At 35.7% G+C, this 13,356-nt stretch overlaps 1 protein-coding gene across 6 annotated transcripts in view; it reads left to right on the forward strand.

The window, feature by feature from the left end:
- Positions 1 to 13,356, forward strand: part of TBCK (TBC1 domain containing kinase) — a 225,044-nt gene that overhangs the window by 193,641 nt on the left and 18,047 nt on the right. For all 6 annotated transcript variants that reach the window (XM_007080937.3, XM_007080936.3, XM_042984075.1 and 3 more), the window contains one exon: positions 8,847 to 9,006. In XM_007080937.3, coding sequence (XP_007080999.1) covers positions 8,847 to 9,006 — 160 coding nt within the window. The remainder of the gene's footprint in view (positions 1 to 8,846; positions 9,007 to 13,356) is intronic.

Consider the following 13,356-nt stretch of genomic DNA (forward strand, 5'->3'; position numbering starts at 1 on the left):
AAAACGAAATGTTAATATAGGTAAAGGCTTAAGTCAGTGATATTTGTTCTAATACAAATTATAGGGATTTCAGAGCAAATAATAATTGCATATTTTAAAGAGGCAGCAGAAAGTGTTTCTCATATGGTGACATAAATTTCACAAGTAATGTTAATAGTTTCAAAGATAATATACAAGCCAAACTGTTGTTTTCTTTAGTGGTTCTAAATAGAGTTTCAAATTTTCTAGAGTTCATATTGAGTGGTCTCAGTCTTGTAAATGTGGTTCCAACTGATATTATTTGTAAACAAAAATACTTTGAAGGAATGTTATTCTCATATGCTTGAGTTCAAAGTAATTTAGAGATACTTGTGTTCAGAGCAGAATAGATATTGAGGAGGTTTAGTAGGATTTTTTTCATCCCATTTGGGTCTAGGTTCAAGCTACCTGAATTAAAATTTATAGCTAGTTGTATTCCCATTTCTGAATGGACCTTGTGTAATATGAGACTGTATGGTAACCACTGCTGGAATGTCCCCACTTGACAGTGTGGAGCCTGCTCAGGATTCTTGCTCGCTTGCTCTCTCTCTCTCTGCCCCTCCCCCCAAAAAACTAAATAAACATTTTAATAAAAATAAATAAATAGTTACAATGCAGTGTTAAATGCTCTATGTTTGAGGCATACCCAGAAGCTAGGAATGTTAAGAATGGCCACCCAAGCCAAGTGATACCTGAGATGGGTTTTGAAAGACAAGTAGAAGTTACCCCAGCAATGAAGAGATAAAGGACATTTTAGACTGAAAAAACAACATAGTGTATGAGTGCACAGAGACAGTGAGAAAGACACATTCAGGAAATTACAAGTACTCTGGATATGCATGGCTGGAATACATGAGGGTAGGAAATGATACTAGAGTAGCAAAGGCAGCTTCATGGAGAATGTTGCATATGATGCCAAGAAATTTGGGTTTTATCCCAGAGACTGTGAGAAAGTATTAAAGATTTTAATCCAGTAAGTGGCATGCTCACAATTGTATTTTGGAGAGATTAAAGCAGTGTGGAAGAAGGGTGAGAGTGGAGGTAATGGTGCAGGCAAGACCAGAAGGATGGAATCACCCAGAGATTTAATGTGCATAAACATCTCTCCATATTTGCAATCACAAAGGGTGAGCTCTCTAGATTATCCATAAAATAAATCAATTTTTGTGAACCATTTGGGTCAATACCTATGCTGGGGAAAATCCAGAGAAATGCCTTTTGTTGCTATGTTTTTTCCCTTCTCTCTTACTGTGTGTTAACAAAGAGAATTCTGCATCATGGTACTTGCAAGTATTGATAGGTGGTGGTGCCACTAGCTAAGAAGGCCAGGAGGTATTTAACACATTTGATGCTGATACAAGTTATTCTAGGTTTGACACAATTCTGAAACTCATTTACTCAGCAAATATATACGATGTATTCTAAGCATTATATTAAAGCATTGTAAGAATTCCATAGACAGACGAAATAAATACAGATCCTATAAAGTGTTTTAAGTATTGGTGTGCTCCTGAAACCAGTACTACATTGTATGTTAACTAATGTGAATTTTAAAAAATAAATTTAAAAGGGGGGGTGGAATTTAGACACAGACACACACATATGGAGAAGGTCATGTGAAGATGAGGGTAGAGATCTGGGTGATGCACATACAAACCAAGGAGCCCCAAAGACTTCCAGCAAATGACCGGAAGCTAAGGGAGAGGCCTGGAGCAGAGTGCCCCTTGCAAACCTAGGAAGGAACCAACCCTGCCAACCTTGATCTTGAACTTCTGGTTTCAGGAACTATGAGAAAATAAATGTCTATTGCTTAAGCCTATAAATAAGTAAATAAAGTATTGGTGGAAGTCAAGTACATTAGTATGTTTTATACAAGATCAAATTGCTGTTGTGAGAGATGTACAGATACTATGGGAAGGGAAGCTTTCATGGAGGAAATGCTTGAAGGATGAATAATATTTGGACACTCAAAAATATTGAGAAAAGGTATTTAGGCAGAGAAAAGTACAGAAGCTAGTCAGGACATACTGGAAACAATATATGATTTGGTTTCGTTGGAATTGAAGTCGTTAGGTCTTATTCATGAAAGCTGAACTGAAAAATTCGGTCTTGGTTCTATAGGCATCCATGAAAGGTTTCTCAACAGGAGAAATTTTAGTCTAACAACATTGTAAATAGAATCAATTTCCAAGAGAAAAGAGAAGAGTTAAAGAAAACAAAAAACTACTGTCATGGTCTGTGCTCAAGGGAATAAGTGTCTGAAATAGGCAAGTGATCATGGGAATAGAGATAGGAGGATGGGATTTATTAATTAGTGCTACATAGAATGTTAGATGTTGCCACTGATGAGGTTTAAACTGATTTGGTGGATGCTGATGCCATTCCAAGGAAGCAATAGATTTAGCAAGGAGAAATGGCAATCTCTAAAGATACAATTTTGTATTGATTAATGCTATTTATTTACATTATATGTAAGGAAACTGTGGGCTTAATTCCATGTTCTCTTTTGGCGATTGATAATACTAAAGGTGTAGCCTTTACTTTGGACTCTGTAACACTGATTATGATTAGTTAACATAGCAACCGAACAGGCCAACATAAAGGTGTGCATACCTTCATAAGTGGTCTGGTGAAATGCTAGTGTTCTTTGTATATAGAGGTATGAAGTCATTAACTGTGGTACCCAACAAAAATTCTGTGCCCTTTTAGGGTTTAGAAAAATACAAGATTGTTTCTGTGTTAAATTTTGAGCTGTTAGATATTTTAAAGTAATTTTTAAATGCTTTTGTGAAGTGAACAATCTTTCTAGACTATGAGCATTTACCTATCTAATGTACCTACATTATTCTTAGAAGTGTTAGTTTTTCAAACTGCTTGATTAAAGTATGTGCATCTACTTGCAATACTGTTATGTAGACTGACTTATAAATACAGGAAGGTCTCCATATCTTAGAAACCTAGAAGATAATGCATGTCGTCCTTATCTATTAATACTGTTCTAATAATCCAGCTCTTTTGTCACAGACGTTTTAAAGTATTTGTTCTGATCTGTTTGTAAATTGAACTACCAGATTTTGTTTAATGTGAAAATTTATTTTTGTTTTAAGCACACATTTGAATGCTTTTTGGTAATGTCTGCCAGATGGAATGTTGGGCTGAATGATATGTTTTGGGGGAGAGGAACAGCTTATTACAAGACAGGGTAAGGTCACCAGTTGCCAAAGAAAAATGATGCTTACTTAGAATATATCACAGAGTGCAATCAGTGTAGCAAACAACTTGATTTAAATAGCTGACTAGGTGACTGCTATAATAACTGTTTTTATAGCTTCTATTGTTCCATAGCAGAGGTTTTATTGTAATTACTGCTGATGTCTTTAATCGTGTCTCTTATCTTTTAATTCCTTCAAGTATGTCGTCAAAAATCCTAGCAGTAAAAATGTTTTATGAACACTGATAGGTTAAAAAGTTACTGTTTATGAGTGCCATTGCCACTGTTGCCAAAACCAATCTGAAAATTTGTGATGGACATTGTTACACTATAAAGATGTATATATGATTGGAGGTAATCACCACATAAATACTTTGGCTTCTATTACCTTGCTAGATTCTAAAGTGGGTACTTTGAAGCTGACACTTTTTAAGTTCTTAGTTTCTACAGTAGCATAGTATGTAGCTGTTGGGCAATGTACTCAGTGTAGAATGTCTTCAAGTACGAGTATTATTACCCCATATCTGTGTTTTGCTGACAAGCAGTGGCTTTTTTAAGTACAAAAGACGAATGCAGAGAATCTAGATTTTTGTCTAGAATATGAGGAAAGCAATGAAGTGACAGTCATAATCCCAAAATATGTATTGTTGCATGCTCGTCTCTAATACTGCTTTAGTATTAAGGACACATACACACTTCTCTCCCTCTGCAATACAATGAAATATGACTGAAGTTCTTAGAGCATGGAGAAAGTATGTATCTCAGATGTGTATTCTCTATCATTTTGTTCTCCTTGCCATATCTTGCCCAGGACAAATAGGAGTCAACTTTGAGAATTAGGGTTACTATATGTCAGAAACTGTCTCTATCTCACTCTACTTGTTCTGTCTAGCTAACACAAAATATACAGAAATCTGCTCTTTGCTCAGTTTTCAGATAAACCTAATGTTTTATTGTGATTATGGAGGACTTGGAAAGTAAGAGAAGTCAACTATCTACCTTTACAATATAACCTGGCAGACTCTCACATGTTTGGAAATTGCATAAAGGAGTTCTGCTTCATCATATGATGTCTGTTTCACATGAGAATTTGTAATGGAGACAGAGAATCTTAATTACCAAGGAAGCTATATCCTTGAATCAAAATTGACTTCATTGTTCAACTTACGTAAACAAAAGGTAATGTTCACAGTAAATGTCTTAATATGTAACTAGGCCAACCTTACTCTTCTCTGCTATTTACCATGTAGTTAAGGATAGATATTTAGAGCGTGGACCACCCTAAGAGCACTCACGCTTACCTAATCTTATTTGCACTAGAAGTTTTATGACAAGAGTGTTCTTGGATGAGTGCTTTTAAATGTTTTCCAGGACTTTTTGATTGAACTAAACTAAGAATAGGGGAAGTGTGGTTTAAAGTTTTATTTCTGTTGTGCCTTATCTTTCAAAATGTTGAGATAGCCTGGAAAAGATTTGGAATAGCTTTGCATTTTGGATTATAATTTTCTTCTTTCCAGAAAGTCTCTGCTGCCATCATATTTTAAAGCATTTTAACATTTAATATGGATTTTTTAAAAAATCAAACTATAAAGCACAACCAACAGAAAACACTAGGATAATGACAAGTTTATGACTTACTTCTAGTGACTAAAAGGCAACTTGGGCTGAAATCTTTTTTTTTTTTTTTTAATGTTTATTTTTTTGGGGGGGAGGGGCAGAGAGAGAGGGAGACACAGATTCTGAAGCAGGTTCCAGGGTCTGGGCTGTCAGCACAGAGTCCATTGCAGGGCTTGAACCCACGAACCCTGAGATCATGACCTGAGCCGAAGTCAGATACTCAACCGACTGAACCACCCAGGTACCCCTGGACTGAAATCTTCAAAAGCACGGAATAAATTGGTGGTGATACTAAATTCACAAAATCATCTAAGTGTTTCTGTATGATTTTAGATACAGATTTTAGATATTGGCTATTTGAGTACAGATGAGTACTTTTTCAAGCCAAATATTTATAGATTTTATCCTGTAAAATAAACTTTATTTTTAGAATCACTAATTTTCTAATATGTGACTGACAGATTTTTATAGAAGACCCTCAAATGTAACTTGCATTCTAAAGCTTAACACAGTCTAACCATTGTCTTTTATCTTTTATTTCTGACTTTCAAGGGAGAGGATCTGATTGGCTCAGCCTGCATCAGATATCTACCTTCACCCTCCCCTTCCCTTCTGTACTGTCAGTCATGATTATGGAAGGATCATCTGATACAACCATGGCAATCTAGGCTCACCCTTTCTTAGGAGCAGTAGTTGAGGCTCTTTCAAACAAGAAAGTGAGAGGCGAGCAAGCCCCCCAAATATGTCTACTACAGTGCTTGACTAGGATCGGCTTATATTGGTTTTGCTACTTTATAAACACCAGAAAGAAAAAAAAAAATGTTCACAGTTGATAAGGGCTGTTTGATAAACACAGAAACTCTCTCTGGCAACTGACTCAGAATGGCAGATGTAGAATCATTTGCTGAGAATATTTGAGTTGTTAGGTTCTTGGTTTGTGGCATCAGAAAATTCCATGCTAAGGTATGTCCTAAGTGAAGATAAAAGTACTATGAGAGTAATTATATGCTGAGAACAAAGCCGTGGCTGTTCATAAAAACTTCAGTTGAGAATATTGAGTAATTATAAATGTTTGAGAACCTAGTGCCGATGAAATCCAGGGTGATCCGCCCATGATTATACATTCTTTGTCCATCCTACAAGACTCGAACTAAACAGTGTACACTGGGGTACTAATGTTTACTTTCCCTCTCTTTTTATTTTTCAAAACTTTTTTATAATTCTTTCCTTCATTATTAATGCCAAATGTTTTCTTTAAAGAAAAAAATGATGAAGCAGCAACTAACTAAAAAATTTTGAATGTAAGACACATGATCAGTCTTTACCATCACTCTTGAGAGTAGGAGCCTCAATTTCTCCTCTCAATATTGAATGAGAGAGAAAGGAAGAAGTGGAGTCTAAAGATGAACCTACAAACTGGAGCACTTTAGACACTGTCATGTCAGTAAATAATTATAATTTTCCCCTTCTACAGTGATCACTAGTTGAGTTGGGGGGGGGTGGAATATTAGTTGCTTGTAGCATAACCTTTTAAAACTTTGTGACCATTCCATTTTTTAAGACATCTCTAAAGTGGAAGTGTAGGGGAAATGCCTCTGTGAGCACATAAACATCCCTCCATGGTCATCTTCAGTGATTGTTAAGGGAGGGAAGACATTGCCTGGACTTCTTATAAACCAGTCTTCACATTCAGTCTTCTAGCCTTTCTCCACTTCATTGCCAAAGTACAAATGTGATTTGTTACTTCTCTGTTTAAAATACTGATTTTCAATGCTCTAGGATAAAGACTAGCATTATCAACATGACCTACAAGGGCCTGCTCAGCCTGGCCTCTGCATCTGCTTCCAAGCTCACCTTACCTCGTGCTACGCGTCGATCTCTAAATTCTGCTGGCACTGGCCTTCCTTTCTTTCTCCTTATTGGCCATGTGCCTACCCTCTATCAGCCTAACATTTCTGCGTGAAACATGTGTCCCTTCCACCACCCTGTCCCACCTCCATTCCATCCCCTTGGCTAATTAACTTTTGTTAATTCTTCAATTCTAACTCAGTGTCATTTGCTTTCTCCATGAAAACCTTCCCTATCTTCCCCAAGTTGATATATTCTATCAGAGTATCATATATGTCTCTTTCAGAGCAGTTTTGACAGTTATTTTATGTTTATTTGGAGAGTTATTTGGGAGTGTCTTCCTCTATAGACTCTATATGAAGAATCATACTTTTTTTTCAGAACATTTTACTTTTAAGTAATCTCTGCTCCTAAGGTGGGGCTCAAACTCATGACCCAAGGTCAAGCATTGCATGCTCTATTGACTGAGCCAACCAGACACCCCAGGAATCATCTTTTTAATTGTACTTTTAAATTACTTTTGGGAACATATATTTTCTTTTTATCTTTTTTTAAAGATATATGGGCTTTTATTTGTAAATTTTTTAATTTTCTTAATGTTTATTTATTTGGGGGGGGGGGGGGTGGCAGAGAGAGGGAGACAGAGGATCCAAAGCTGGCTATATGCTGACAGCAGAGAACCCAATAAGGGGCTGGAAACCATGAACCGCAAGAGCATTACCTGAGCCAAAGTCAGACGCGTAATCAACTGAGCCACCTAGGCGCCCCTATAAAATTTTTAGAACAAATCTAGAGAGTCCAAGAAGCACAATATGTTAAACTCATGGCATTTAGTGACAGGAGCAGGCAGTATTGACAGGTAACAAATAATAACAAAAAAGGAATCTCACATTTCTAACAGAAATTTAAATACTTTGAGAATGGTCAGAGGACTAAGTTCATAATTATTATTTAATTTGCCTCTCTGACTTCATCATCTACCACTTCTTGAAATATACTATGCCTTAGTTAGAGGCATATATCTTTTTCTTTAAGATCATATGATATTACTAAATATTTTAAACTAACATATGCTTTTAGTTGCCAAATTAAAAGTAAAACACAATGAAACCAGAAGAACCCTTCTAAAGTACAAATATAATAACACATTATGCCTTTAGAGAACATAAAATTGGAAAGAATGGAAATGTCAGTGAAGTTTACTTGAGAAATAGCCGACAACAGAAGTGTTTCCAAGCAGTGCTAATGACCTAACAATTCTAAACAGAATCCCATTTAGCTATCACTTGCCCAAAGTAGATAGGCTTTGCAGTATCAAGTTAGATCTTAGAATATCCAGTTTATTTTCAGAGCTATAAAATAATCATAGTAGTAGTAATAAACTGAAAGCCGTCAATATTATGCAACCCATGTGATTGCCACTGATTTGCTACATCCTGATGACTTTTACAATACTTCATTCAATCAGGAAAGCCTGCTTTAAATTTTTGACTCATGTTTTTCCTTTCTCTTTTCCGTTCTATTTTCACATTTAGCGTTTTTGTTTGTTTTTCTTAGCAGTACCTTCATTTAGATAAAATACACATTCAACATCTTGAGCGTTCAAGATGTTTAGAACTGTCAGAAGTTCAGGTGAGAAGAAAGAAAAAAACAGAAGTAAAACCAATGAATCCCTGAAAGAGCAATTAGCAAAAGTTTATTGTGCACATACCAAAAAGACAGACTATAAATCAGGAGCACTCAAACAAAACATAGAGTGAGGCTCAGGGCATATTGTTACAAAGCAGCTTATACAATGTGGAGGTAGTGACTGCTTAGTTTTCAGTTTGGTTACAATATTAGAATTTTCTTAAATGAGAGGGAATTGGTTGGGGTCACATAACAATTGGGGGAAAAATTTAAATTTTGCTTATGATTTTTAGAGGCATAAGCCCTTCTTCCTAGGTTAAGTTAGCCTCACTTGTCTTGCAAAATAAGCTAAACTTTCCTTGTATGACTAAACAAGTTTTGTCCGCTTGGAATTTTTAAGTCTGGTCTCCATTTGCATTGAACTTTAACGTCCTATCTCCTGTGGATCAATTACCTCTGTGAGTTTCCCTCCCACACTCAAGTCTACACACAAATAAATGTTTTCCTTAACTTTCCTTCTCAGTTTTATTCGGGGTCATATTTCAGGCAGCATCAACATTCCATTCAGTGCTGCGTTCACTGCAGATGGAGAGCTTACCCAGGGCCCTTTCACTTCTGTGCTCCAGAGCTTCAAAGGGAAGGTCATTGTCATCGTGGGGCAGGTGGCAAAGCACACAGCAGAGGTAAGTGAACTCAGAAATGTCATATGAACATAATGCTGTGGTATCCAACTGTGTCTTATAATAGTTTGTCTAAAAGTATGTTTCTTCAGGAGTTGGTCGTAAAGCAAACGAGCTTTGCATATCTGTCTGTAGAAGAGTTTGTCTACCTCTTCCCGGTAAAAGAATTAATGCTTTTCCCTCATTGTGCAACATTAAGATCAATAGTAAACTTAGAAAGATACAAATGATAGCCTAAGGTGTTTTTTTGTTGTTGTTTTGTTTTTGAACTTCTTTCTGAAATTGCATAGAAAATAGCTTCAATTCCTTCCATTGGAGGAGCACACTGGGGCTTGATTGGAGGCTCTGAAAACTGATCATAATAGAATTTTTTGGATTTGAGGATTTTATTTACTATAGGCTCAAAGCTTTTTTGATGATAGAGAATTCCAGAAGGATATCCACTTTTAGATACGAGGAGTATATGAAAAAATAAAATGTCTCCCTCTCCCCTGACTATGTTCTAAGCAGATTGAAAATAAAACAAAGAGTAGCATATGGAGGTCAAAAATATCACCGTTATTTTTTATGAAACACAAGTTAGAGAATATAGTTTATATGAGAACAAATGGGCTTGCTCACAAGCCCCCCAGAATTGGTGAACATATCTAGATGGGGGCAACATCGAGCCAGGACAGGCCCTCTTTCTAAAGGGAGGGAAGGATCTGCTCCTGGAAAAGTGGCAGAGGTAGTTTGATCCTTGCAGGTAACTTATTCCCAAAAGGAAGAAGGGCAAGAGAGAGCCTTCCCAAATTTGCCAATCAAATAAATCACTACCCTGGACAGAGTGAATAGAGGGACAAAAGCAAAGTTAGGAATATACTTAGAAAAATTTCCTTCTCAAATAAATGAGCAGTGGAGATAAAATATTCCCCTCTAATATGTACATTCTTTAGTGTCTCTATATACTGAGTAATCTAGAAGGGTAGTCAGATGAGAACTTTGAAACTTTTGGTCATAAGCCATTTTAAGCATCCTTGTCTCAGAAGTTACAGGGCTAACCGTAACATTGGTTTTTAACACTAAATGAAGGTCATCCTTGATGATGAAGCTTAACTGACCATATTAAAGAAGGATCTAAGTGGATATTAATTATGTCATATATCACTCACTTCCTCTTTTATATTATTATATCTGACATCTAACAGGGAACAATTTAAATACATCTATTTCAGAGAAAGTCAGTATACTAAATGACAAATGTGCAGTTTTAAGTAAATGAGAACATTTTAGAACTAAAGTCATGGTATCTAAATTATTTTTATGTAAGTTGTTAAATGATAATAATTATTATAATTATAATTATAATATAATATTAGATCTAATATCATATAATTATATTATATATAATATCATATAATTATATTATATATAATATCATATAATTATAATAAATATTATTATTACTACCATAATACTACTGCTGCTACATTAATCTACATTGCCCCATCACTCCAATGAAAAATATCAATTTTCAATTACAATGACTATCAGTACATTCAAGCCACAGAAATACTATTGAAAAGCACATATTTCTGGGTTCTAAGTGATAGCCATAAGAAGAAATCTTTACAATGATAATAATCCTAATTATTGGTCTTTGTAAGTAGTAAATACTGTTTATACGTTATTTCATTCTTCACAACAATTCTGTGAGGGAGACATTATTCTACACATTTTACATATGAGAAAAACTTAGACTCGGTTTTAATTTGCCTGTCTCAGAGCCAGGATTGAAACATGAGTCCATGTTACTCTATAGGCCATGCCCTTAACCCAGTGAGTTCTTAAGGCTTTTGAGTCTGAATGCTGCCATTGGATCTTTGTTTGTTTGTTTGTTTGTTTGCTTGTTTGTTTCTAAATTTTTTTCAATGTTTATTCATTTTTGAGAGACAGAGAGAGACAGATCGCAAGTGGGGGTGGGGCAGAGAGAGAGGGAGGCAGAATCCAAAGCAGGCTCCAGGCTCTGAGCTGTCAGCACAGCTGTCTGACATCATGGAGACTGCTTGGGATTCTCTTTCTCCCTCTCTCTGTGCTGGCATGTGTAACCCTCTCTCAAAATACATAAATAAACATTTAAAAATATGTAATAGTACAGCCATCACATTATGAATAGGTAAATGAAGAGCCATCACATTATGAATAAATTAGCCAATGTCTTGTTTATCAGAGACCAGATACTATCATGAATACTTCCTTCATCTTCAAACTCTGTGGTCATTAATGCTTATAGACAACAATGGCTGAACAAATTCTATGCTCAGTATTAGTGCTTCAGTCCAACATCAGGAAAGTATTTTTGAGATATGATTAAGTATTTGTATAGAGATGGATCTTAATAACTTTTCTCCCCACGGGGCTAAAAATAACTTCAAGTATTTATTTGCGTATGCTGTTCCATCATCTTTTAACCTGCTGTACAGATCTGTATGGCTTTACTAATGCTTCCTTCCCACCACCAAGTAAGTTGGAAGCATCTCAATTTAAAGTCTCTTTACTGGAATTCTATGTATCCATGGTTGTGCTGGATAGCTTCCATTTGTTCCACCTTTCATTCTAATTCCACTCTCCACCCTTATTCACCCTGCTGTCTGTTGTAGGAGACTGGCTTCCATGTTCTCTGGCTTCCAGCTGTTGAGCTAATGGGGAGTTCTGACAAGTTATAAGAAGGGAAGAGTCAAGGATGTTTATCCCCCTGTATTCTTCCTCAAAAATTCTCAGGTTTGCTGTATCCCTCTATTGAAGGTTAACACTTCTCTCCAGGAAGCCTTCTCTAACTACTTTCTTTTTCCAGCCTCCAGTCCCTTTGGCTCTAGGGGTGAAGAAGATATGCAAATGGCCAATAAACACATGAAAACATACTTGACATCATTAGTCTTTAACGAAATGCAAATCAAAACCACAGTGAGATACCAATTCACACCCAACTGTTGGCAAGGATATGGAGAAACAAGCCTGGCAGGAATGCAGAATGATGCAACTTCTGTTTAACAGTTTGGCAATTCTTTCAAACTATAATCTTAGTATTACACTATGACCAGCAATTCCACTCTTATGTAAATACCCAAAAAAATTGAAAACAAGCATCCAACAGATACATACTTGTATGCCGGTGATTATATTACCACTCTTTAGAATAGCCAAAAGGTAGAAACAACCCAAGCGTCTATCAACAGATGAATGAATAGACAAAATGTGGTGTATACGTATAGTGTAATATTATTCAGCCTTAAAAAGGAACGAAGTTCTGATACATGCTACAACATGGATGAACCTTGAAAACATCTTGCTACGTTGAAATAAGGCAAATGCAAAAGACAAATATTCTGTGATTCCACTTAAATGAACTATCTAGAATAGGCAAATTCATGGAAACAGAAAGTAAATTAGTGTTACTAAGGGCTGACAGAGGGGAGAAGGAGAGTTTTTCTTGATACAGAGTTTCTATTTGGGATGATAAAAAAATTTGGAAATAACTACTGGTAACAGTTTACACCATTGTGAATGTACTTAGTGCCACTTATTGTACACCTAAAATTGTTAAAATAGCAATTTTTAAAAAGTTCTAGAGTTTGATGTGTTCAGACTACCCTACTGCCCACAGTTCATCTGAGGCCTACAGTTTTTGGTCATAGTAGACATTCTTTCATAAGAGCCCTTCTGATCAAGTCTCATCTTTGTCCCTTGTGAATATTTTTTTAAAAATCAAAAACACAAAAAACAGTGATTTCCAAGCCAGTAACAGGTTATCTTCTAAGTTGAAATGAGTGTACTACAGCTAGCAGCTGGCAGAGTCCTATTTTGAAAAGATTAAGAAAGACACAGTTGAATGCTATGAAAAGAAAGCAGAGGTAGCAATTCTAGTTAGTACAGTTGCAAATTATCTTTATAAATGTTTATGATTTTTATGTCAAACCCATATTTGGACTAGGGAATTCTTTATTTACAAAAGTAGGCACTGACTGTAATTTTTCTAGTTTTACATCTTCTATTAAGATCTAGTCAAAGAGCTAGACTGAAAACCCAACAAATGAAAATATTAAATGAAATAGAGTATATATAGCTCAATAAAGAAAAGTGCTCTCAATGTTTAATTTAACAAGTAGCAAAATATCATTGGCAACTGCAAGAAAATAAAAATGAGCCACTTGTCTAGTCAAGGACAATATTAAAATCACCCATTTGACATACAAATTAGAAGCAGAGTGTCTTTTGTAATACAAATATGAAGGATTTACTCCATAATGCCCAAGTATATTGAATATATTGTCTACAATGACATAGGAGAAGGCAAAACAGATCTATTACAGCTTA

Source organism: Panthera tigris, chromosome B1, assembly GCF_018350195.1.
Source record: "Panthera tigris isolate Pti1 chromosome B1, P.tigris_Pti1_mat1.1, whole genome shotgun sequence".
Lineage (NCBI taxonomy): Eukaryota > Metazoa > Chordata > Mammalia > Carnivora > Felidae > Panthera > Panthera tigris.